This window comes from Dermacentor variabilis, chromosome 4, assembly GCF_050947875.1.
Source record: "Dermacentor variabilis isolate Ectoservices chromosome 4, ASM5094787v1, whole genome shotgun sequence".
NCBI lineage: Eukaryota > Metazoa > Arthropoda > Arachnida > Ixodida > Ixodidae > Dermacentor > Dermacentor variabilis.
Window position 1 is genome coordinate 30,989,817 of NC_134571.1, and position 27,605 is coordinate 31,017,421.

At 46.0% G+C, this 27,605-nt stretch overlaps 1 protein-coding gene across 1 annotated transcript in view; it reads right to left on the reverse strand.

Moving 5' to 3' along the window:
• fid (class I SAM-dependent methyltransferase fire dancer) overlaps nt 1–27,605 on the reverse strand; it is a 75,258-nt gene that overhangs the window by 34,826 nt on the left and 12,827 nt on the right. Inside the window, exon 2 of the mRNA XM_075688538.1 lies at nt 17,885–18,198. Coding sequence (XP_075544653.1) covers nt 17,885–18,107 — 223 coding nt within the window. The 5' untranslated portion in view covers nt 18,108–18,198. The remainder of the gene's footprint in view (nt 1–17,884; nt 18,199–27,605) is intronic.

A 27,605-nucleotide genomic window follows, 5' to 3' on the forward strand; every position in this document is an offset into this window, starting at 1 on the left:
CACAGAGGCCTGGAGTGCGGACTGGAGTCCAAAGCGGGACTTGGTCTCCAGGGTGAAAACGTACGTCACGGCGTTTGTTGTAGCAGTGACGTTTGCTCTCAGCTTGGTTAGCTTCTGTGCTTTCCCGGGCGATTTGACGGCAATGTGCAATTCGGGCAGCAAAATCTTCTGGAAGCGACTCGTTAGGCGAAGAAGGTGCTAAAAAGAATTCTCTGTCGAATATGGTGAAAGGAGATCGTCCATATACAAGGAACAAAGGGCTGTTGCCGGTAGTCCGCTGAATAGCAGTATTATATGCGTATGTCACAAAAGGAAGAATTTTATCCCAGTCAGTGTGGTCAGAACGGATGTACATGGAAATCATGTCAGAGAGCGTACGGTGGAAGCGCTCAGTAAGGTCGTTGGTTTGCGGATGATAGGATGATAAAAAGAAGAGAAGAAAAAAAAAAGAACACCTTGTCTTCGTCTGAACCCGCCGCCAGAAGGAGTGTCTAACACACGAGGCTGTGCCGGATAAAAATGTTATGGTATTCCTTGAAAATAGTAACTTGACCCATTCTAAACATGGGTTTAGGCGAAGCTTTAGCACTGTGACGCAATTTACTGACTGTAGACATGATCTTTCCCCTAATCTTGACTTAGGCAATCAAACTGATGCCATATTAATTGAGTTCAACAAGACGTTTTAAACCGCACTTTATTCTAAATTGTTTCAAAACTTCGCAACATTCTCAATAATTCTCATTTAAATAAACCTCATGGATCTCCAACTTCTTCTCTTCAGTCGCACTTTGTATGTTGTAATTCCCCTGAGACATCCATATTTGACGGCATTTCAGGCGTACCGCAGGGCGCGGTAGTTGGCCGCTGTTTCACTGTCTAACAATGGTCTCATGGATCTTCCAAGATACGTTCCTACGCAGTGTTGTATGGCATGATAAGCTCTTCCCATGATCACCGAAGCCATTAAGAGTCTTTTAGTGCACTTATTGAGGGGTGTGACACCTGAAATATGAACGGTAATGTTAACAAAATTGCTGGGATGTCCTCTACTAACAGGTAATCCCCTTGGAATTTCGATTACAATTGCACTGACGTTCTGGTAACAAGAGTTTCGCGCAGCAATAGGTGTTTTCTTTACACCTAATAGGTCCTGTTCCACACACACACGGATAACATCTGTGTGTGTGGACTAGGACATATCAGGTGTAAAGGAAAGGACATATTAGGTGTAAAGGAATGTGCACGCGTGCACAGAATAGATCTGTGCGTGCGTGCACTTCCCTCCCTTTCTTCTTCCTTTCTTTCTTGCTCTTTCTCACTGCAAAGCTGATGTGAATGAATGATCTAACTGGATGGAATATTAAATGTTCGCAACTGTTTTTTCTGCAGCTTCTCCGAAAACTGTAAATCGTTTTTACTTAATCACTACTACAGGCCGATATCTCTCACGCCCCAGTCATGCAAGATGTTAGAGCCCATTATTCACAAACATATAATCTAATTCCTTAGCTATAATGATGTTCTAACATCTGCCCAGCATTATTTCCATCGTGGCCATAACACTGTAACACAATTAGTCGACTTTTTTCATGATATCGCTTCTAACCTAAACATATATAATCAAGTGGATGCCATCTTTATTGACTTCTCTAAACCTTTTGACTCTGTGATTCATTCTAAACTACTGGTAAAATTAATCGTTATATTAAATAATCCCTGCCTTGTTCCTTGGATAGCCAGTTTCGCTCACAATTTTTTCTTTTAACTCAGTGGACTCAACTCCTGTCGACGTTACGTCAGGCGTTCCTCAGCGATCCGTTTTAGGCCCTTTTTAATTTCTAATATACATCAGTGATTTACCTCGTAGCACCTCAGCTAAAATCAAACTTTATGCAGACGACTGCGTATTATAGGAATCTATTAACTCCATTGGTGACCGCCACCGTCTTGCCCAATCCCTTATGTCTTTCTGCGCTTGGTGCAAAACGTGACAAATGAACATCAACTGTAGTAAAACAGTCATGATTTAATTTGCCAGTAGACGGAACGCCACCTCGTTCGATTATTCTCTGGATGGCATCCAACTTAAAAAAGTATCTAAATATAAATGCTTAGGTGCCATTCTAACGGAAAATTTTCTTGGTCTAAACACATCGTATATGTAAACGGGAAAGCCCTAAAAAATTTGATTATTTGCGCCGCACTTTAGCTAAGAGCCCCCGCTATACTAGACTGCTATTATATGAAACGTTAATTCGCCCTGTTCTAGAATATGCATCTGTCGTTTGGTTCGCCTTCAAAAAATGCGAAATAAGCTCGCTCAGTAACGTTCAACAAAAATCTATCCATTTCATTTGCCGAAATTACAGCCGTACTTTCTCACCAACACAGGCTCTACAATCTTTGAACTTTGAGCCATTACTTTCCCGTTATCGCATTGAAGCCTGAAAACTTTTATACGCGATCAACAAGTCCAGCTCTGGTCTTTCTGATTGTAGCTATATCACATTTACTAAGGCAAGTTGTACCCGTAGCTCACATGCCTTGAACATAACACTACTTATGCTCGTCACTAACACATTCAAATACACTTTTTTTTCACGTACAATAGAGCTTCGGAATCCTCTGCCCCTTAACGTTCGTTCACTATCACTAAAGGATTTGATAGCTGCCGCTCGTAAGCATTTGGCTAACATCTAAAGCACTTCTTTTTGACGATTCATCTTTTTCTGCTTATGTGTGTTTTTTATGTGTAATGTAAAGTAACGTATAATGGGTCCCACTCCTGCTATAGCCCTATATTGGGCTGCAGTATATGTAAATAAATAAATAAAATATAAATAAAATGATAACATGGACTCGCCGAGGTGGCATAGCGGCTGTGGTGTTGCGCTGCTCAGCACGAGGTCGCGGGATCAAATTAAGGCCGCGGCAGCCGCATTTCGATGGGGGCGAAATGCAAAAACACCCGTTTTCCATGCAATGTGGGCACGTTGAAGATTCCCTGCTGGTCAAAATTAAACTGGAGTCCCCCAATACGGCGTGCCTCAATCAAATCGTGATTTTGGCACGTGCAACACCTTAACTCCCCCAATGATAACATCAAGTTCAGTGAACACATTGCTGCTTGCAAACATGCGTGGACAGCCAAATGAATGAAAGAAGAAAATATATTTCGACTCCAGTGATTACTCCGGATCTGTACTCATTTACCGCTACAACGGCAGGCTTTCACAGCGGACTCTGCCGTCTTCTCAAGAAATACTTTGCGATGAGCGCAACCTTGTCCTCGTCAGCTACAGTGTTTTGGGAGCCACAACGAGCAACAGAAGTCAGCCACGGCAGGTAGTATTGCCTGTTAACCACTGTCGGGGTCTTTGTTCGGTCCCAACTTCGCACTTCGGTGTGAAGCTAAAGATGAGGAAGTGACCTGTGAGGACACGATACCGACGATTACGACGGTGACGGTCGACGTCGGTGTAATAGAAAAGACGCACGGATGGATGCAGCAAACTCCCTTTCGAGCTTCTAACTGTGCTGCTGCCAGCAAAATAATGAGAACACAGACAAGCAAAACATAACGCTCCGGAGTTATTGCAATTATGCGCCGACCGCTGAAACGTCACCTACGAGGTTTCAAGACAATCATGTATAGCAGAAAGCGAGGGCAAGTAAAAGGAAGTCATTTGCGTGAAACGTTTGATGTTGCCTATTACTGATACTTTCCAGACTCAAGCAGATGTCTCTGAGCTCGCTCAGGGTTTCCAGATTCGATTCGAATCACTTAGTCCTTGTTTTATTTCGTATTTTTTATTTTTTGTATCAAGCTGCGGCTTATGCAGGCTCGTCGTAAACGTATACTTGCTAAATTAATTGCGGCTCTTTTACTTTGCTGAACTTTTATTGTAAATCTAGCACTGACAAGCGAACTACCCACCTCTACGTCCTGCGCGAAAATGCTTATTACAGCCGGATTAAAGGGCTTCACGAGGTGTGTAATTTCATTCTGCGCCCCGGAGACCCGCGAATCAGAACGCCGTCTCTCCAGTTGCTCGCGACAAGCGAGTGAGCGAGACGCCGGTCGGCGAGGCCCTCGCCTCCCTGCAACTCAGCCGCGGCCGCCGTAATTTGGGCAGAATCGGGAAATGCGGACAGGATGGCGGAGGGCAGAATGGGCGCGTTTGGGGCGCTGCAAGCCACGAACTTTTTCTTCTTTTTTTTGAAGCTCGGGAAGCGGGAGAAGCCTGCCCTCGTTAGACGGAAACGCTACCGAGCGTATGTCTGAGCAGCGAGAAGCCTGTGGTCAGGGCAGATGTCTAATTTGGATAAACCGAGGAAACCGGCGCGCAGTGAAAACGAGATTTCTCGGGAAAGCTTTCGCTGTAACTGCATGTGCAGTACTGCAATGATGCCTTGCAATAAAATACATAAAAATAAATAAAGAAAGTCGAGATAGGAGAAGAATAAATGGGAAATGCTATGTGGTAGCGCGGCCTGTTATACACAAAGGGACGACGTGCATAATTCCACCAAAGATCTTTTTAGGACTTGAAAAGGCATTTGTTCTGGGAAGCTGCTCTTTTGTTAACAAATACAGAGAAATAGTAGTTATAATAGAGACTGCCACCGTTTTGAATGCCTAGGAGACAAATTCAAATTGAACAGTGTGCTGAGCTTTGTAGAACGTTAGAAGGCGATGTTTGAAGTGGTTGGGCAACCGCCAGTGAACAGTACAGTGAACGTGCAATGGTGAAACCGCTAAACTAAAATTTCGCGTTTTTGTGCGACTCAAGAATTCTCGGTGGTGTTGATTTCACAATATCTTCACCTGTATATAGAGAAATTTAAAGGAAATGGAACGAAGGGCAACACACCATAGACATTGACATCATAGCCTGGGCGGGCTCGCAGCAGATAATTTTCTTAGCAAGAACTCAGGCTTCCTTGCATCTTCCGCTGCCCTCTGTGTCGCTAAAGCTGTTAAAGGTGTGAAAGCTGGAGCATGCGCCAACTAATGTGGGGACGAATCCGCAAATCTCGTAACATATCAAAACGATTCGTTGAACCTATTTGTTACCATAGCCATGGCCTGCTCTATGGCTACTGTCTTATTTGCTACCAGGATTAGCCAGTGAACAGGCGCTTCTGTTTAGGCGCAGTGCAGTTCAATGTATAGTGTACGAGTCTGGCATTGCTCTAGAGACAAATACGTGTTCCAAGATTAAGGTTCTGATAGGAATGAAGCCGCGTAAGGTTCGTGTTTGTTGCCGAAGCGTCATTGGTTGAGATGTCTCCTTATTTGGGTCGAAAGTGAACCAAATATTCTGTGGGATTTGTGGTGTAGAAACGCCTTAGGGTGAATACGACAATATGAAGCGCACGTTTCTATCACAGGTATGCGCTATAGGAATAACCTGCCTACCTTTGCTTTGAAGCAAGCAAGCCTGGATTGTTTGCAGATACGTTGATGCACCTCTTCCCGTATAGACTGCTGGTTCTTCCACTTATAGACATGCCCCTCAGGTGCAGTGCTCATTCTATCGAGATCAGTAAGCATCAAATACGGGATTTTCCCACGTCATGACGTGGATGGGTTTGAAGCGTGTTGGCCCCGGAGGCGCCATTTATTATATTGAACAAGAACCGGCTAATCGCTGGATAATATTCTGCGACTCAGAGGCAGCCCTGCTGTATCTTTTGTCACCTATTCATTGCTTGTCTTATGGTCAGCTCATGTAGGCGATACGAGAAGCGCACCATTACGGGATCGCGATTAGACACAACATCGTGTTTCAGTGGCTACCATGTTATTGTAGTATTACCGGCGACGATCTCGTCGACCTTTGTTAAAAAAAGTACATGAAGCAACACATTTTGTTTGTGCATCTTTATAGAGGACAGGCGCAGCTGAGCACCTAAGCAAGCTGGCGCATTATTTGACACTACAGAAGTGGCACACACATGACTGCGCTCACCATCCGTTGTATTCACTCGACTTTTGCATGCAATTGTGCCTGTACCTTGTCTTCTCCGAAGTGAAGAAACAGTACTGCGTCGCTTACGCCCGGGCGTAATGTGTCCAGGCGTAATGTCTGCAGGCGTAATCCAGGCCAGTGAATGCGCCCAGGCGTACTGTGTCGTACGCCTGGGCACATTCACTAACGCATGCTCCTTCCTAATTGAAATGACCGATATCGCGGAATGCCATGCCTGCGGTGGCGAAGAAACTGTAGAACAACTTCTGGGCGACTGTGCGTCCTTTGAAAATGAAAGGCTTGCCTCTGCACTGCTCTCAAACAACTACATGGAAGAACTTTCTCGTCAAACAAGATGCTGGAACTATGGCCGCGCATATCACAGCTGCAGCAGGCGACAAAAGCGCTTATGCAATATTTAAAGGCGACTGGACTGAGCGACCGTCTGTGATGCAGCGCTTAGAATTTTCACTACGTTTGTGATATGAACAATTAATTTTCTCTCCTTTTTTATTTCTGTACTACCGTTTCCTCTTTACCTAGCGCAGGGTAGCACACAGGGCTCAGTTTTGGTTAACCTCCTTGTTTTTCATTCATCCTTATCTTTTTTTCTTTATTTTTTCTAAGGCTTGCGGCGTCCGCGACTGCCTAATGTGTTTTCCTGAACGACTGAGCCCCCCACGGGAGAACTAGTAACGCGCTGCGCAAAATACAAGAGTAGTTGTATTTTGCGCTGTACGTTACTTGTTCAGTACGAACCAACTAGTCCGAAACAGAGTACTTCTGGCCCCCGGGAGGCCGTAATGCAAATGAGGGTAATGCTGGATCACTTAGCTTTGGCTCTCCTTCGGCGACTCTTGGAATAAAAAGGTTGCGAAATAACGTTTCGTGCACAGACTATTATGTTGTTATGGTGTCTACACCGGAAAGATTTATTTTTTCTCTGCAGCAAGGACCATGTTCTTGCACGCACATAATTCCAATAACTCTAGTCCAAAGAAGTTAATACACGACTTTAAGGTCTTTCTGCGAAACAAGTGGTTGCTTGGAAATTGCCAACAAAAAGAAGACCCTGTGGGCGTATTAGTTCATGAAAATTTTGCAACACGTTGCGCAAGCCAATCAGGCACGGAGCTCTAATAGTTTATAAAACCCTTTCCACGATTTACGTCCTCGCTTCCCTGTGTAACACGGTAAAACCTGCTATGGCCTGCTGGGCAGCCGTTAGCCCAAAGTTTGATTTTAGGGTCGAGAGATGATTCGTACAAGGATGGAAGGAAGCAGGAATAGACGGAAAGACAGGGAGGTGATCCCGTTCTCAGACCGGGTGGCTACCCTGTGCTGTGGAAAGGGTGTAAGGGGAATAAAAGGTAATAGAAAAGAGATGTTACAAAAAAAATGGGAAGGAGAGCAAAAAAGAAAGGGGGAAAAAGGAAAGGAGAATACGGCCCTGTTTAAAGTCTGTCTCTAAAACCAGTTCTCCGCATGAAGCGCAACTACGCTTTCAATACCTTCTGTGCTGAGGACGATCTCGGCCAGTGTCACACTGCAGGACCCTTTCCTCCGACAAATAGCGTTTGTCAAGACTATCTAACACTCTTGAAAGTTCTTTCCTGGACGCACTGAAGCGGGCACACCCACAGAAAAGGTGGGCAATTGTTTGACAATGTTTGACACTGTTTGACACTGTTTGGCAATGCAGGCTGGAAGTTTCCTACAATGGTGTTATCTACGGAAGGCAAAGAGGCATGGACAAAAGGAGAGCTGTTTGGACAGAACTGCAGCTGAGGCTATTTGTTAATATTTAGATTAAACGTACGTCTCACCAGCGCGTAAACAAAGTACGGTAGACCAGCTCTCCCGATCTGCAATGTTCCGAGTTAAATGCAGAAACGGAGGGGGGCGGGGGGGGAGGCTGGGCAATATAACAAACTCAAAGCAGCTTTTCTAAGTAGCTATTGCACACCAGATAAACATTTACGTCGTAAATAGCGACGAAATGCTGAAAGCAATGTTTGCCTTACAGGCAAAGCGGGGTCCTGAGAAATTATAACTCAGGCTACCATGCTATGACTATATGTGAGGCAGTGACTAGGTTTGAAGAGTTAACAAGAATTTTATGTTCATAATGTCCCATTTTGCATCAAAAAAGAAGCTTGTCACTATGAGCAGCATATTGTCAATATCGCTCATATGTTCGCTGTAGAAAAAGGGGCGTTAACAAAATTCTTATTTGGAAACTAAGGCATGCGTTCGGAAAAATAAGTTCACTGGGAGTATCAAAAAAGGGTTTTCAGTTGTTGTTCGTTTATGTTATGTTTTGGAGAAAAAATTGCCAATGTTTTCAAGATGAGTTCATATGTTGTGCTCGTATGTTGGACGTTAAAGCATGTTATCTGATTAACTACGACGCCTACATTCCGATTCCAATACACATCAGATGACAGTTCAAGATCCGTTACATTAGGCGGTCTTTGATGTTTCATTCAGCGCTAAATCAATAAGGCAAACTGTAGCAGCTACACTCAGGGGTGCGCGCTTTGTATTCTTATTTGATGATACGGCAGGCGCCGTTAGACACTGGCTTTATGTGAAACTTGGCTAAAAAGCATTTGCAATTTGGCATCCGCGTCCTCAACTTGTCTCTCTGTTTCTTTTGACCTGGCTTCATAATACGCTTCTTGTCTGTCTGTGCCACAGAAACGCAGTAATTCCGTCTCTCCAGAATTGCTTTGTGGGTGACGGCTGCCTTTGTAAAACGGCATTTTGGGTCCGCGCGACTCGGTGGCGTCGCTTTTGATAGAAGAGCAAGACCTTCAGCCATCGCGGTTAGGGAGGTGTGTCTCCTGCGAAAGAACTCTTTCGTACTCCCAAAGAAACAAGACCTAAGAAAGGAGTCTAGCGCACCGAATTGTCTCTTTAGCCAAGTTGGCATGCGTTCCGTGTCACTGTGCCGCTGGTCATCAAGTGGGAAGAAAGCATGGACGAAATAGCGTGAAAAAAAGAAAAAGGAAGAAAAAAAGGGAGCACAACGCAGGAAACAAGGGGAAAAAATCGACTACAGAGGAGGTACGAAGACATCTTTTGATATTGTCTTTGTCAATAGTTTTTTTCTTGGCGGTGTTTTCTTTGCTGAGACTCTCGCCTGCTAACGTCATCGTGTGACGTGGCGCAGCAGCGCGTAGCAGAAAAAAGATCACCCCGACTGTCGAGCTGAGTAGAAGACATTCTTGTTTTTGCTTCTGGTGAGCCGAATAATGTGCTCCAGAGCAGGTCTTCCACACTGGGGACGCAATAAAACGGAATCTTTTTTTTCTCTCTCTATTTATGTTCTCGTGTTTCTTCGCTTGACGGAGATGTCCGGAGGGGAGCGGTGAGTCAGAGAATGGCCCCAAAGAAAAGAAGTGAGAAATGTTACACGCATAAAAACCGATGCTTTCGCGTTGTCGAGTGAGCCAACAAAATTACGGAGAAACTAGCTGGCTTTGCTGAATTGTCGCGTTGGGAAGCCCCATAGCTACATAAATAGATACAGCGCATTAGGAGGGTGTCTGTACTGGAGCAAGGATCGGTGGTGACGCGGCTACAGTGCACAGTGAAACCACGAAAGAACGCGATACCTTTGCGATAGCAATAGAAGAGAGTTAAGGCTTTTACGGTGCCGGCTTAGTCCGAAACTTGTTCGTGTTTTCTGGTGCAAAAGACGTGGTGTACGAGCAGTTCTGATATGTCTTGCCCATTGAGCAATGACGACGGCAACAAGCAGCACCATTCTCTGCGTGGTTTTCTACAATACAAAGAAAATCGAGCCATGTGGAAAACGAGAACAGATGTCGATACTTGGACCGCAGTGACCGTCCACGGTGTTAAATTCTGAGAGAACGAAACTTGTTAGCCTGATGCGTAAACGACGGTTTGCACCTAGCGGGTCACGGCATCATCCATGTCGATTTCGGGTGTGCCGTATTCTGAATTAATTGCGTTGTGTCCTCAATCCCTTGTTGCCACAGGAAGCCTCGGGTCAACGGGATGCAAGAGGTGGCGTGACAATGTTATCTCTGAAGGAACGGCATCAAAAAAGAAAGGAATACAATAAATATATAACCTCATACTTCGCACACCGCTGCTTACCGCATAACGATATTGTTACGGCGCATTTGGACAGGACCTTGCGTGCAAGAGGGAGACGAAGAGGAAGTGGTAGACTGTGTACTGGAGCTGTGACCTATGTACACGCCTGCGCGTTTACCACTTACTTTTTCCTCTGCAAATAGTTATACATGCGTTTGTGCGTCGGGCTTCCTCTTCGTAACATTTGGTGGAGGTGCGGGGTAACGACTCAGAACGGAGCTTCGCATTGGCAGCCGCTTCGGTTATTCACCGATGTCGCAGGCGACAGTGCCTGTTTCTGAACGCCTGCACCGACTGCGTCGACTCTCGTACTCACGCATCCGCGTGATCCGGGAACATTCTGCGGCACCAATGGCGCCGATGTCGACGACTGGCTGTAGATATATGAGCGGGTGAGCAGGCACAACAAATGGGATCCCACAGGGATGCTGGCGAACATAATTTTTTACTTGGCAGGAACAGCGCGAGTGTGGTTTCAAAATCACGAAACAGAACTCCGTGACTGGGAGACCTGCAAGGAGAAGCTGCGAGATCTCTCCGGAAATCCGTTGAGTCGGAGGTCAGCGCCGAGAAAGAGTTGGCATCATGAGTTCAAATGTCCAGCGAGGGTTACGTCGCCTATATACAAGACGTGCTGGCACTCTGCCGCAAGGCCGATGCTGAAATGCCCGAGTCTGACAAAGTCGGGCATGTGTTAAACGGTATCGCCGAAGACGCCTCTAATCTACTGATTTGTAAGAACTGTACTTCGGTTATTGACGTTATCACGGAGTGCAAGCGTTACGAGCTGGTGAAAAGCCGTTGTATCTACCAGTCATATGCACGGCTTCCCAATACGGCTGCAACATTGTCTTGTGAAAATTGACAGGACGCTCCTGCACGGCAGCAGCAGCCTTTAGAGCAACTGACGAAGATTGTGCGCCCTGAGCTGGAAGCCATGTGTCCCGCGGCTCTGTACCTATCTGTCAACGATGCATGCGCTCTTATGGCTCCCCTTGTTCAGGCTATTGTGCGCCGAGAACTCGCCAATGTCGGCTTTGAATCAGTTTGCACCGTGGGCAGTTTCTGTCCGACCAAACGTCCTTCACTCATACATAGCCAAAATCTATGTGCTGCCAGTTTCCCTCTATAATACCGTAGGTATTTACCATTATAGGTGCAGTGTTAATTAACTATGTGCCATCGGTGTAAATAGATTGTGAGATGGGATAAATAACTGAATATATACATGTCCTCTAATCCGGATTTGTAATCTATGCTAGTCTATAAATGCGAACATAATGTTACGAGGTTTTACTGGTTGCGGGCACAAACTGTTCGAAAATTCCAACTCTTGCGCGGAACCCACAGACCGCAAACTTTGGCACCTCGTGCGCTTCTGGTTCATTTTTGTTATGACCATTGAATTAATACATCCCACGTTAGGTTATATGCCAGTGTCTTGTTTTTTTTTCATTTATGTAAAATATTTTTTTCTCATCTTCTATTGGCGCCATTACTCTAGGGGAAGACCTTTGTCAGGAGGAACGTTGTGCTTACTCTTTGTGATCGCGCCTCACGGGAACGTTCAACACAATTGTGGACAAACTGAAATTGAGTATAACATATAACATTGCCTCATGTGCGCATTACAGTAACACTGCAATCGAGAGTGGCTTGCTTAATGCCGAGAAAAGACAGTGCGCGGAAAACTGTAGTGTCCCTCGTCGCCTTTAAGTATACGGCAGAATTGTGTGAAACTTGAACGCTTCGTTACAAACACCGCACTCTCGTAACACAGCGCGTCCATAGAAACTGAGGTCGAGAAATAGAGAGGAAAGGCAGGGTGTTTAATCAGATGAGAGTTTCCGGTTTGCTACCCTGCGCCGGGGCGAGGAAAAGCGATTAGAAAGAAGGGAGGAAAATAGGAAGAAAAGAAACTGACTGCGGCACTGTGGGCCGAGGGGATTTATATCTATTACGGAAACGAGGTCTAACGGAAACTGTGGTATAAGTGAATCCCAGAGCAGTGATGTACACCGCCGCCTTTTCTCACTTCTTCGTCTTTTTTGTTTTTGTTTTTGTTTCCACCAAGGTAGCAGAATTCGTTTATTGCATTATGGAACAGGCGGTGATCTCCAAAAGCCGGATGCATAATTAGAACGAGGCATGACAGCGTGAGAGCGTAGTCAGGAGAAAAGCCGCCACGCATGCGCAATTAAATCACCAGGAAACTATTCAGAAAGAGAGAGAGAGAGAGAGAGAGAGAGAGAGAGAGAGAGAGAGAGAGAGAGAGAGGAGGGAGAGAGAGAGAGAGGAAACAGTCAAAGGCGTGGAACTGAGCCTGTGAGTTTCATTAGGAGCAGTTCCGCATGGTAATCGATGACCTGAATCTATCCAAGAGGTGCGACTGGTACGGCGCTCGTTTGAAAACGAGAGAACAAGAAATAGAAAGAAGGAAAGAGAAGTGCAGGTTCAAATTTTTTGTGAATGAATTAGATATATTTCCTAAAAGCCAGAAGACGTATCAGTGTTGATGGCCTGCGAATATTATTTCATTGCGCAATTCTTTTTTTTTCTAGGTGACAGAGAGCACGTTGATTCCGAGCAGTGCCGGTGTTACATTTTTTAAAAATCGGTTGTACTATGCCCTTTTTTTCTGTCCATATGTTTCGTCGTCTGGCTAGAAGAAAAAGAAAAGAAAAGAAAATTCAGGCATACCGTAAGATTGGCGAATAACTGATTTTTCCCCCATTCTTCTTGTGATCCACTGCAGACTTGCATAAGCGAGAGCTCAAGGCAAGCGGCGTCAATGGGGGTGCTCGTATGTGGCATGTAAGGCACACATATATTATATCAATTCTTGTCACTTCCAGACCGGCACCTGCACAGTTGCACCTAAAGTAATGCTATTTTAACTATTAAGACAACGTCCTTCCTTATCAACTCCAGGAGGGGTGATACTTAAACGAGGGTGAGTGTGCTGTAGAAGAAAAGGAAAGGTTGAAAGGGAAGGAGAGGAAGAAGTTATATTAAGCATGGATAGCTGCCTTGCCATACTGACTTATCTCAGTTGTATCACAACCGTCATACGCGCCGTTCTTATCTGTTGAGCTGCACACGCTACTTCGCTTCGTCATAATGGAAGAAAAAGTTACGTTGATCGACGCGACACAGCATCATGCAGATGGTTCATTAATTAGCACGTTGCAAATTATCTCATTCTCTCATGCATGGGAAGCAGCAGGCCGCTTTGTTCGAAGCGCATGCTTTAAGTGAGTACTCCCGGATGGGTTTTATGTTGGATGACCGCCAGGACGATGCCAGCGTTTCGCTTTCTTTTTTCTCCAGAGATAGCTTTGCCTTCGTAAATGTATTCTTGCGAAAAAACGCACTTTACAAACAGAGGCTGTAGTACGACATGCGTGGAAGATAATCAGTGAGAGTCTGCGTTGGTGCAAGAACGATAAATAAATAAATAAATAAATGAATAAATAAATAAATAAACGTTTGGGACTTAGAGAGCCTAAACGGTACCGTGAGCTATGAGGAACGGCGTAGTCCAGGGCTTCGGATTAATTTCAGCCACATGGTGTTCTTTAACGTGTGTCTAAGTCTAAGTATATGAGCGTTTTATTTCGAGCACAAAAGCGTTTTTGCATTTCGCCATCCGTCTAAATGTGGCCGCCACTACAGCACCAGAACGCCATAGCCACTGAACCACCCCAAGTCAGAAAAAGAAAAGAGAAAGAAAAGGAGCCTAAAAGTAAGTAAGACATTAATTTCAACGTACGAGGGGCATATGCCAGGAAATGCAGGCAGCTTATCAAGACGCACGTTGGGTGTGCTACCACAGATTGAGAGAGAAGGAGCGCTGGGATAAAGAGACGTAAGAAGAAAAGAAAGACAGGAAGAGAGTCAACAATATGGACACACAGATGCGGAGGCGTGCATTACAACCACATGCGGCCATTCAGTGTGGTAGACAAGGAAATGCAGAATGATTGGTTTGCTACTGCGCCAGCTGTACATGTAATCACTAGAGAGTGGAACTTTATGCGAATTGCCTATTTCTTTATTACGTCCTTATCGGGCCGATTGGGTATGTCAGCATGAATTGTGAGTCTAAAACAATTTGAGTGGCACTTTTACTTGCGCCTCTAAATGTCTATTTCGACGTTCGTGCATTCGTGCCTGTACTACATTTTCAAAGCCTAAAAATGCCTTATCCCGTGTTTTGTCCAAGTCTTGTTCTTTTTATGATGTTATCACCTACTGGGGAAGTTGGCATAAGGCAGCCGATTGTTGCCACAAACACATTGATGGCGTGAAGGCTGTTATTAATAAGAGATGATCGCTTTGAGAAGGTCTCAAGCTGCGCTACGCGATAATACACTTGAAGTACTTGGGGCCCACTTCACATTTTTACGCGAAGTCTAATATATATTAGACGTTGAGGAAAAGTTCGCCACCGTGCCCAAAGGACCTGTTGCTGATAGAGTTCCAAACTTCGATCTGTCTGGGGCAAAACTACGGGTTTTATGGCGCAAAAAAAAAACGGTTAAAAATTCTGACCACTGAATATTGAGCAATGCAACAGGGCAATAAATCATCGAACGTTCTGAAGTACAAATACGTGCAGCTAGCTTCGGTGGATGTTGAGCGTTCCGTTTCTGCATATAGACCAATACTCAGTGATAAAAGGCACAATGTGAAATACGGAAATCTTAGGGTAGCGTTTGTTTGTCATTGCTTTCACAACCTTTTCCGTTGTGTCTAGTCACACCTAAGTTCGGATAAATCCTGTAGGCTACGCAACTTGAATGATTTTTACAGCGAAGCTGTATATGGCTAGCCGATTCGTCCGTCCGTCTGTCGCCTATACGCCGAAAATACAGTCAACATCAAATATAAGACGTCGTGTAGAAATGTGAACCCCATGCTCACGCGCGAAAAAAGAAAGAGAGGCGCGCGACTAGCTGCGCCAGTAGTGACGTCCTTGCTTTGCGTCGTAGCCGAGCGCGCGCAGCAGTTTCTCTCCGGCTCTGAAACGGATACGCGACGCGTCAAACGTACTCCTGAGGAGCAGACAGCTTTCGGTTAGCAACACCGCGAGCAGAACTGGGAACGAGCTCGTCTGCACCGTGCCGATGCTGCAGCCCGGGCACAATAACAGGCTCGTGCAGCCGAGCGCAAACAGCAACTGCGTACCGAGGATCGGGCAGCCTGCCAAGCCGTCGTTTAGTTAATCGTTGGGATTAACCCCATGATAAACACCGGGGCTGCACGTTTCAGCTTCGCTGGTTAACCATCTGTACGGAGTGGTTGGACAGTGATTTTTTCTTTCATCGAGAAAATATGAGCCATTGCTGATGATGATAGTTTTTGTACCATTGGAGGGGACGACGCATTTTTTGGGTATGAGCCATTGCAATGAGCCACTTAGGTTAGTAAAGGCAAGGCGCAGAAGACCAGGACTCAGGAAGAACACAAACGACAGGACCGGCGCCGGTCCTGTCGTCTAGGATATCATCTCCACTCCAGAAGTTTTTATGACCTCCTTGGTTGACGTCCCTCGGAGTAACCGCACGCATTCGTCGTCGTCTTCGTCCACGGCTGGCTATGATGCCACTCATGGTGCCAGCATTCCCATACTGCCCCTCTCTCTGCGAAGGCGCTGACGACACTGGCCCATTTCATTGCCAGTCGGTGCGGTGACTTCGGTCTCAAATTATTTGCATCAATGTATTGCGAAATGAAACCACGTGTCGATCTGTGCTCAAATTTCGCATTAGGGAGTACGTTATCTCGGACACTTTTTAACAGCGGACGAGCCTTCACCGTCCGTTGTCCGGCGTCACGCAGTGGGGCACAGTGCGCGCAGGGAAAGGGGGAGAAGAGGGGCATAGGAGTAGGCATTTCGCCGGCGCGCGCCCTTTCGCCCCATGCATTCCGCACTGCGAGAGCGGCAGCGCCGACGTGGCGCAAATCCCGAGTTTCGAGAGCGAGAAGCGCAAGCAAAGTGCCAGCGACAGGAAACCGCTACCGCTGAGGATCGAGAACGGGAGGCGCAACCCAAGCGCCGGTTTAGGAAAGCCAACCCCCGCTTTCAAGAGAAGGCAACCCTAGTCAAGCGCCAGCAGAGGCACGCTAACCCCCAACTTCGAGAGTAGGAGGCCGAGCAGAGACGTCGACGCAGAGAGATTCCTCCCACGGAGGGTGCCGATGCATGGTTCAAGAGAGAATTCTTCGACCGTGAGTGCGGCAACAGCTGCGAGGTGTGTGGTAGACTGTGGTCTGATCACTACCTCATGCACGCAACGGAAGAGTGTGCGCCATAGAGTTTTATACTAGTATAACTAGAGGGAAATCTGGCGCTGCGATCGTTCAACCATCATGTGAATGATGGGAAGTACAGGCTACGGATTGGCATTCTGTTGACTGGCGAACTAGTCTATACAAGTATTTTTTGGCAGTTTTGGTTTCGCTCCAAGCGCAATTGCTATAACCTGCAGTGGGACAGTGCAACGCAAAGTTCTCTGCCTTTGTTCTGTTGCTCGAAGTGGCGATGGCGCGCTGGGCCAGCGGCTGGGACGATGTTTGTGTCGCGGTGTAGTGTCGAAGCCCTGAAGCGAAAGCGATAGCATCGTAAACGTTGAAAGAACGTGTTTTGACCGTTTGGACCTTGGTTTGTAGCGTTAAGTGCTTTATGAAACTTCAGAATACGAAAATGAAGGTACTACTGATACAAGGCATAGAGAGTTGTACTTCTAGTGGCTTGACAATCAAATTTAATTGAGAGCTTCGTCATGCATTGCTCGTTTATGTGCTCATGGAAATGCGTGTTTTAGGACTTTGAGAACACAAACTTACTTGTGGTAGGAAAGGTTGCTACTTCGTGGCTGTAGTAGCTATTTGAAAGGCGCTTCAAATTCCCGCCTAGCCTTGCACTTCAGGAGTGGTGGTTGCCAGCCTGTCTTTAGTGATGCTTACGCATGCCCTTCCAGCATGAAAGTCGTAAAGCCTGTGAGCTGGTGGAAGCATACCATACAAAAAAAAGAGGGCCGGTATGCATTAGCCAGCCTTCAATTTACTTATTAAGAAGCTAAATTACTTTGTTTAACATGGGCTATAGGCATGTACTAGTTTTGGTTAAGTGTCTTATTTGTGTCGCGGTCTGGTGTCTCTGGAGTGTGAACCTATTTTTTTACTAATGTTTTAGTCTCGCGATATTGTTTCTTTCTAATCTATGCGGTTTTCAACGCGTGTGACACCGAGGCTATAGTTTCTTCAGTTTGTATTTAACCAAGTGTCAACAAAATTAGCTTAAGTTGAGCGCTCATCCTGCTTAAATTCTTTATTGCTCTGTTCACGTGGTTTCCGGAGTCTGTAAATATAAACTAGAAAGAACTCGTCAATTTTTTTTCTTCTTTTGAACCAGTCACTGTGTATTTTACTCGCGCCAGCTTTCCGACTCATGTTTCTCCGTCGACCTGGCTGAAACGCCTGCGACTTTAGTGGAATTGGCCACTAGGGAGCGTTTATGGTGCCTTACTGCGGGAGACAGGTCGAAATGCTCCATTAAACCGGCAAAACGAACACTAGTATCCTCGAGGGCGACTGCGCTGTCCTTACCGATCGGGTAATTGTTTATCAAAACGAGGCTGAAGGCTTTTCCAGAAAACGCGACAACGGCGTAAATTCGGCTCACGCTGTCGCAAGGCTAGATCATTCTCGGGCTCCACAGCTTTTGCTCAGGCGATCGCTTTCGTCGACCTCGATGGCAGGGCACTCACCGACGTCGGCGACGAGGCTGCCCAGCTCGAGCTCGCGCAGGAACTGGTGGACGCGTGGCCACAGTCGGGGCCTGGCGAGCCTGGGCGCCAGCTGCTCGTACACGTCGTGCACGTAGGCCTTCTCGAGGGCGATGCAGCGCGCGCGGCGCTCCTGCAACTCCTCGGGGCTGCAGTTGCCGCCGCCGCCGCCGCCGCCGCCGCCGCTCTCACGACGCAGCCGCATGGGGCTGCCGCTCTAGCCTCTCAGCGGCACAGGAGACGGCGGCAGGCCATACCGGACGCCGGCGGGTGCGGCTCGGCAGCGCGCTCCCGGCCTGGAACACGATTCGAGGACGGGAGCAGGAAGACAGAACGAGGCGTTTGCGAATTACAGTGTATTACAATATTACAGTATTACAATACCTTTTTTTATGATAGTGCACGCGCCTCGCGCTTGTCGCAGAGGGATCTCTCTTCTCACTGAGTGCAAACTGCTGCTGAAACCGAGGCAAAGCAAAAGAAATTGTCCTGCTAAACGACGGTGGGCAGCAAGCTAGGAATTTAGAGGAACACCGGTAATTATATAGCACCGTGGTGGGAAGGAGCAAACAGTGAAGTTGTGTTTCATGAAGGTTGCAATGCGTACGAGTTCGGCAACGGCACCTAGACTTCCTGTACAAACGTTGGTGCTCCTTTCAGATACAGAAATGCTTTCCGGCACTGTTTTTGAGTTTCTAATATACGGAGTGCCAACACCGCTATAAACGAAAGCAAGGACAGTCTATCACAAGAATAGAAAATCTAGAAAGAAAACATTCAGCCCTTAGGAAAGTTACTTTTCCGTGTCTTTTGTTTGAGGTGATTTGAAGTACGAAAGTAGTGTTGACAAGCCGCAGATTGGGAAGTGCAATGAAATAAGTGACCTGCAAGTAATTTTACAAATAAGGAGTGAAAAAAAAAGAAAGAAAGCACTCGCACCACATAGTTTTGTTCTCTAATCTCACAACACAACCCTATAGATTTTGACGACTACTTCTAGTATTAGCTGATTTACGTTGGCTGGCGCGTTGAGCAAGCGCGCCCACACACAGACGCCTTCTTAATAAATAAATAAATAAATCAATCAATCAATAAATAAATAAATAAATAGCTATATTGGCTACACGTGGTGGCCTTTAGTGAATCAACTAAATATATAAAGCAAGAAAGAAAGAAAGAAAGAAAGAAAGACAGAAAGAACGAAAGGAGAAATGAGCGCTACTTGGCAATACACAGTAAATATTCAGCAGCGACCCAGCAGTAGAGACGTAAACTCTGATTAAGACGATTGCCTTCCCGCTTTAGTGGTGTGTGTCCGCGAAGGAGTCAACAAGGACTCACCTATTTCGGGGGTTTCCTTTTATTGGCTGCAGACTGGTCGGCCTCGCTTTTTATTACGTCTGAGCGATATCGATTACGGACCCCAAAAACAAACCATATCGACCAACCTGCCGTACCGGTCGTCATCCCGCGTGTGCGCATTGGGCGCTGAGGGACGACGCGTTGGGAGAAGACGGCACACACTTGTGCAGACGGGACAGCGCGAACGAGGACCCCTGGCAGCTTCGCATTGATTTACACGCGAGGTGGGTGACAAGAGAAAGGATACGGCTTCCACGAGCGTAATAATGTCTTGGAAAGTAACAGCGCTAAGCGGACAAGGACTTAGGCAAAGAATAACACCACGAGGGCGCTGACTCACAGCTGAAGTTTATTGCGAGGGAGGTCACGTTTATAAACACCGCCCTACAGGGCAACAACTAAAGCGACTTTACATGCGCAACAGGAGCCATCCTGGTGGCGTGTCGAAACACGTGGAATACGCCAGTACGACATAACAAAAACGAAAACCAATAGAAGACTTTCCTTATGAAACATGAGAACCTACCGCGAAACACTTTCTTGCAAGTACCTCAACTTTTTGTTACTAAGCGCGACAGACGGCTTGCTAACACACTTTTGCCCTTCCCTAATGTATATGAAAGGCTTCCATAAACTCCCTCGTGGTTTGATTTTTATGCCATAACACTCTAAGATGGTAAACACCGGTGCTGTTTAAGCTGCGTTGTGCGTAGTGCTACCGAAGACGTGCAGTCATTCATTGGAAGAGAGTTTTTTTGGCCAGAGTCAGAGATTACAGAACGCGGTTTACCCGGATAGTGAAATCTCGAGGGCCTGTGTTAACTGATTAAGTGCGCAAAGGGTACTGATAAGGTAAGGAATAAATCAAAAGAACCGGCGCGCAATGAAAAAAGACCGGTGGTGGTGCCATATTTGCACAAGTTTTGGCATTGCTTGAAAGAGAGAAAGAGAAAGAGAAAACGATGAAGAGGGTAGGTGGCGAGGTTAACCAGATATTACTCTCCGGTTTGCTTTCATACACTGGTGTTGGGAGATAGGGGTTAGAAAGAGGACAGAGAGGAAAAGGTTAAAAAATGTGCACACAGAGCCACAGACAAGAAAGACGTTCCTTAAATGTGGCTAGTAAGTATGTGGTACCTGTGGTCATGTCCGCCCCCAACAAACTTGCCACGGTTTGTTTCCGTTTGCAGAAAAAAATCTGCTGGGCCATGGCAAGCAATGCAGTTTCTGTTTCGAGAAGTTAAAAAATAGATATATTCGATGTAGATCTTCCGTTTCTTACAGGTCTCCACTGTCACGTGGGCAGGTGTTTTTGTGGGCCAGACTGGTCGTTGTGTGAACATTAGATTAAGGGAGCACTTGTCATCATTAAAAGGTGCGGCGGGTTTGCGCTTGCCTTTGCATTGTAGAGAGTGTGGGTGCCAACCGATACCAAAAGAACTGATTGTTTGTTCTGGCATAAAGATCAAATCACGAGGGAGCTTATGGAAGCCTTTCGTATTGATAGGGAAGGGCGAAAAATGTGTTAGCAGGCCGTATGTCGCTCTTAGTAAAAAAGAGTTGAGATAATTGCAAGAAAATGTATCACTGTAGGCTGTTAAGTTTGATAGGAAAAGTCTTTTATTGGTTTTCGTTTTCTTATGGCGTACTGGTTTATTTCACGTGGTTCGACACGTCACCAGGATGGCGCCTGCTGCACATCCGAATTGTTCTTGCGTGGCCTGTGGTGAGGTTGCTACTTTGCTATTTATGCTCTGGGACTGCGGGTCGCTGGGCCCGAAGTTCACCAAGGAAGAGTGGGACGCGCTCCTGCGAAGTCCCGTATTTGAGAACCAAATCTTGGCCGTCCAGCGCGCCCGCGATCGGGCCGGCAGACTATATCTCAGTCCCGTCGTGGGATTAGCCAGGTGCGCGTTTTATCACATTTTGTTGGACCAAATAAATGTTTACTCACTCACTCACTCACTCACTCACTCACTCACTCACTCACTCACTCACTCACTCACTCACTCACTCACTCACTCACTCACTCACTCACTCACTCACTCACTCACTCACTCACTCACTCACTCACTCACTCACTCACTCACTCACTCACTCACTCACTCACTCACTCACTCACTCACTCACTCACTCACTCACTCACTTCTCTTGACAATCTGTGTGTGCGATAGTGCAGTGCAAGCCATTCTTCTGAACAGTAGACTTGCCGGCTTCTGCCTCCAACATGCCCTCAACTTCGAAATTGTTCAGCGCTGGACGGGCACGGGGTACACAGAATGTAAACGTCTCCCTCACGCCTGCCGTAGTCTGCCCGAGAAGACGTTCAGTGGCGATGTCTGTGACGCCAGACTATTTCAGTGGCTTCTCAGCGATCTCAATGGCTGCGTTGCCGTGCTTATTCTTTCATACTCAACGTTACAATCTGATTTGTAAATTAATATTCACTCGAAGATAATTTAACCGCCTGCTCCTTGGACAGACCTCCTCCACAGTGGGTAAACGCGGATATTCGGGAACAATAACAGTAGCATATCGGCTGCTTGTTCAAGAACAGATAACCGGCTTACAAGTTCGCGTGAGACACGAATCAATGACGGTGCTTTTGAAAAAGAAAGTCTTCTATCTCAGCTCTAACCACTCGACTAAAGTTTACAAAACAATTGTGAAACTAACCAAAGCTAGACGGCGCATCGCGACCAACCACCTCAACCAGCGCAACAGTGATTCTTGTCGCTTCAGGGCGTCAGTGGCAGAAGGGCGTTCCGCTGTAAGGAGAGGAGCAACGACGCACGGATCGATTGTTTCCTGGGCGCATCCGCTGTAATCGCGCCCAGAGAAAAGCTCGCCTCATTAGACGCCCCGCATGTGAAAAAACCCAAAAGCTTCGGCAAGGACGCTGCGTCACGAAGTCAGAAAGACCGCGGCTAACGAGCCCAAACATGTCCCGAGATTATTTTCGTTCAAGCAAAAGCCTTTAGCAGTTAAGAGCTTGCCGAAGAACTGCGCGACGCATTGCGCTGACACTAGGCAGTATAACCTGTTTTCTTAAGCTGAGGCTGAAAGTTTCGCGGATATGAGTCCCGCAGTACAAATTCCATTTTTGGTATCGTTACCTGTGCTCAAGCAGAGATCGATGCCTGTAGGCGGCGTCGGCTGTTTCTCTTCGGTTTATTCATAGATGAGTGCCAAACGATGTAAAGGTTTCAAACACGGCATAGGAAAAACAAGGTAGTGATTTGCCGTTTTCATTTCTTTTCGTCCTAACAACTTCGCCTTAAGCGAACTCTAACGAAACACGCGTGACATGAAACATAAGTATAATTTAGAGCTGAAGGAGGATTTAGCAAAGAGAATTCTGTGCTTTTCTTTCCACGATATTGAGAAAACATTCAGATATAATATGTGATAGCATAACCTCTTGGATGTGCGCGAAGAAAAGTGCACTGCCTTAACAAGAACCTTGTATGCCCCTCGCTTTCTTTTCTTTTTTCTTTCTTTTTTGTTCTGCGCATCACATTTGTGTGCACGTTAGATGTCACGGTTGAAGCTATAATCTTTTTAGTTTATTTAGGCACATCTACTCCGTAGGCTTTCTTTATTAACTCATCTGATATTATGTGCTTAATTAGTTTTCTTTATTTATTGACATAGACATATCGTTGTGCTAAATGAGCGAAATGTTCAGCTAGCGCCTGCCGCTATAGCAATGTAAACTTCCCGTTTCGCTCTCAACTCTGTGGCGATCAGAGCACCGTACTGCCATCTCCGTTTCGCAAGTCGACAGCTTTGTCTTGTGAAGGGAAAGCCGAAACGCGTGCTTTTACATCGGTCGATCGGCTTCTCTTTCACTTTGGCAAGCGATCCGCAGCTTTCGCCATGAGTTTGAGATATCTCCTCGCCTTATTCGAGACCTGCTTTCATCATACAAAACTGGCGTAGCTACGCAGTTGGCTTATGGGAGAGCAGAGAATAATAGAGAATTTAAGTCTGACTGTATCAGCTGTGCCGGGAGTATTTATTGAAATAGAGACGGTAGCATCGAACAATGATTGTGAGAGGTTCATTGAAGAATATTTCGGATAGCTGACTTTCCCGCAACTTGAAAGTTGCATATAAAGACGCACTAAAGTAGCAGTCTCGGACGTTCAGAAGTTGCAACTACCCAATGATATGTTGTCTATTCTTTTTGATGATATAAATCCTTAATATTTTGTATATTGAGACCTATGCACTAGTATGTGTTAGATTATTGCACATTAAAGCAGGGACACGAGTCCCTATACTAACGAGAATAACTATTAAAAGCACCTCTAACGCGTCAAATTCAATCGAATTTGCTAGAAGCTCGATTCCGATAATTGGGCACAATATTTAAAACCTGCGACGGTATATCTTTACTTTCGAGTGTCGAAAGCCTGCAGGGCTGTAAGTGAGAGATTCGTTTCGAAATATACCTATAGACAAGGAGGAAGAAAATTGCGTAAAGAACAGCATGACCACTTGCTTCACTGTGTTTCAGCCTCCATAAGCAAGTCGGTAGTCTATTGTATAGCGGATTTCACAACAGATTGTCAGAATCGTTGCAGACGTATAAGTGCATATATATAGTTCTTAGCATGGATGGTGGGAAATATGACGAATAAATGCAAACAATCTATTGGAATCGCACGAGAAAAACTAACGGCCAGCTTCAAATGGGGAGCCACTCGAATAACAACAAATGTACCAAGAGGATTTCGCGTCTCTGATTATCAGTGCACCCTGTGTACTGAACAAGCGACAGCAGTGTCGAAATACTTTCGCTCACAAACAAGCCTGATGTCCATCCACTATGGCTGGGCTGGTGAGCACCAATCAGTCCGCAAAGCTATATAGAAGCTGCTTGGTGGATTGGTTCCAGAGAAACAATCAAACATACAGCGCTTTGCTTTCGATTCGCGACTTTAGCTGTTTTGCGCAAGGGGGACTCTGTAAAGGTATGCGCCGACGACCATCCGTCGAATACTGCCGAATGTCAACGACGTGACCCTGTAAGACAGAGGCACGACGACGTCGAACGCTGACGTAAGGAGCATCAATTTTTCTTTCTTCGCGGTCCCTTAGCCATATCAGTGAGCGATGCAAGTTTCAGCGCGGCTGGTAGCAAAGGCAAGAAAAGTTGAGACATTTCTACAGGCGGCCATGGCGAAGCACTGGGATTGAGGTGGCGGCTGCTACCGTCACCGCCCTCTCGTGCCTGCTGGGCCTGAATGGTTGGCTGCAGATACGTAAGGCTGTTGGGGTACAATAAATTGTGCAGCGTTTAAGCAGCGATCCTTTGGCTATCACCTCAAGAGTGACTATACATGTGAGTTTGCATGTTTTTCGTTGAGTAGACAATGGTGGAGCCGTCGCGAGGCAGACGAATCGCGCTTTTATATGTGCTGGCAAAACTGTCACTGCATATGAAGGGCAATAAGATGATGATTATGATAATCAGGATGTCGATTATTATTATTACTAAGATGATTATGATGATTATGATTATGACTCGTGTGTACAGGCCATACAGAAGTGCCGGTGACCGGCTCTGCTCAGGAATGAAGCAATGAAATAACAAACGGTACTAAAATATCCTCCCCACAACAAATATCCGCTTTGAATTAAGGGCGTAGTTGTTTCATTGTTTAACGTGGTTAGGGTAACACTATGCTAACAAATAACAGCTGCTTCTGGTTTTTAACGTAGGCCAATCGCGGAGGAAGTGGAATGAGAGGCGCGGCCGGGACGATCCTGAATATGCTATAACTTTACAGAAGCAATTGTGTAGCAGGTGGACCTATCTTCTTCGCCTATTTTTCTGTGTTTGGTGTCGGTGTCTCACCCAGCAGACGTAGCGGGGGAAGCGGGGAGTCCCTCGCGCACCTGAGGTGTGGAGAGGGAGAGCGCGAAAAATTGCTGCGACGTTAGCGTAGCGGTCCTCGGTCTTCTCCAGTAATGAATATATCACATCACGCGCTTAACATTACATCATTTTTTGCACGCACTAATACTTTTAAGTATAGCTTTTTTTCCTAAAACAATTGAAACATGGAATTCGCTACCAGGACCCTACCGTTCTCTCCCATTAAATTAATTCTTGTCTGTGCTCCGTCAACAATGCGTTTAACTTTCCTTCGATGTTGCCTATTGTATTTCTTTCTTGTATTATAGTGTATTATCCACTCCTGCTATAGGCCCACCAGGGGCTGCAGAATGTGTAAATAAATAAATAAATAAATAAATAAATAAATAAATAAATAAATAAATAAATAAATCAGAAGCATTTGCGCTGTGGCGCTAGTTCATACGTCACAAATGGTGGTTGTGTAGTTCAGTGCGACTCTATGGGGCAATTACCAAAGTCTCAATTTGGAGGTGCGATCGATTATGCCTTTGAAACGGGAGTTGATGCGCTGAGCGTTAAGCGTTACGCATCATACTTCTCGGTTGATACAGCTATATATGTATTTCTACCCGCACCACGTGATCAACAACGTCTCGGTGTTGAGAGTATAATTGACGTGATCTAGAAGCTTGGGCGTCCATCGATTCCCACAGGGCGTAGGATCAGCTTATTTAAACATTCTTTGTTTATTTTGAATGGGGCGAAAACGTCAACAAAGAGCTTTTATTGCCTCTAGCAATGTAAAAATATAATTTCAATGGCAGTGACAAGCAGGTATACTTCACATCAAATTGAATGATGACTAAAGAAATCAGGGAAGAAAATGACATGTGCATCATTCTGCCACATGACTTCGCTGCGTCAATGCGTTTTTGTGCATGGCGTATGCAACAAAGTTTCGCCCCAAAAAAAGAAATCTAGAAATCGTTCCAAGAAAGAGCAAAGAATAATGATTATTTGTACGATGTGTATCATTCTGCCGCGAGTTTCTGCAAAGACCGTGATTCGTAAAAACAGCGTTGCAGATTTAAAAGTATTATTTTATCAACCATTTTTCATTTGAATCAGCGGACATCTTAAATTCCGTAATAATCTCAGAATATATATTGTATTGCCTAAGATTCACTAATGTACTTTTAATTATTTACATTAATGACCATGTTGCAATTTTGGAACTGAGGCTAGGAAAGTGCTCAAGGCCTGCCCCTTTAGTGAGTATCCGGAGAGCAGCGCTAATGTTGAGGTATTCATGCCTACAATTTCTCACACATAAAAGAAGGCGTTCTGCAAGAATAAAAAATAGTAACGGTACGGCAATGGTACGCCAACATCTACAAACCGCCAGGATTGCAGACGAGTATATAAACACGAAGAATGATGGGCGTAACGTTAAGGGATAAGAAAAAAGCAGATTGGGTGAGGGAACAAACGCGAGTTAATGACATCTTAGTTGAAATCAAGAAAAAGAAATGGGGCATGGGAAGGACATGTAATGAGGAGGGAAGATAACCGATGGTCATTAAGAGTTACGGACTGGATTCCAAGGGAAGGGAAGCGTAGCAGGGGGCGGCAGAAAGTTAGGTGGGCGGATGAGATTAAGAAGTTTGCAGGGACGATATGGCCACAATTAGTACATGACCGGGGTTGTTGGAGAAGTATGGGAGAGGCCTTTGTCCTGCAGTGTGCGTAACCAGGATGATGATGATGATGATGATGATGATGATGATGATGATGATGATGATGATATAAACACGACTTCGGCAGCAGGTTACGGCATTATCCGCTCGGCGATAAAGCTGGGGTAACGTTCCCAATGCCGCCATTACTAGTATCACGCCCCGGCAAATCCGTTTCGCAAAGGCCTCGAGCAAACGGTCTCGGTAGTTTGGCCAGTTCTTGTCACTCTTTCCGACTAAGTTGACGTACACGCTAATGAGATCGGCTGTCGAGAAGAGTGGATGTGCGGAAGGAAGCGGAATCGATTTTCAACGTATGGGCCTCTCGCAGACACGAAGGCGTCATAGTCGGTCGCCTGGCTATTCTTCGCGCTTGAAGCGTGCGCCCTGCGCCGCGAGAGAAAGAAGCAACGCCCTTCAATATCGCGCCAGCTGACAGGCACACAGGGCGGGGGAACGAGCGGTTTTGAATGTCGAGCGCCTGGCCGTAGTGGAGGCGACGGCATGTCGAGAGCAGGCGCCACGTGCGCTCAACAATCGCGGCGCCGCTTCTCTGACGTCAGCAATGACGTCACAGGAAGCCAGCGCTCTCGACAGATGCCTTGAACGCTTCGGCCCCTTTCTATCTTTCCCACGGCCACGCAAAGCGCCGAGGAGTCGGTCGAAAATCGCCCTGCCGGACCGACGGCTTGACGCGCGAAATTAATGACCGGGCGCCCACAGCTGTTTCTTTCTG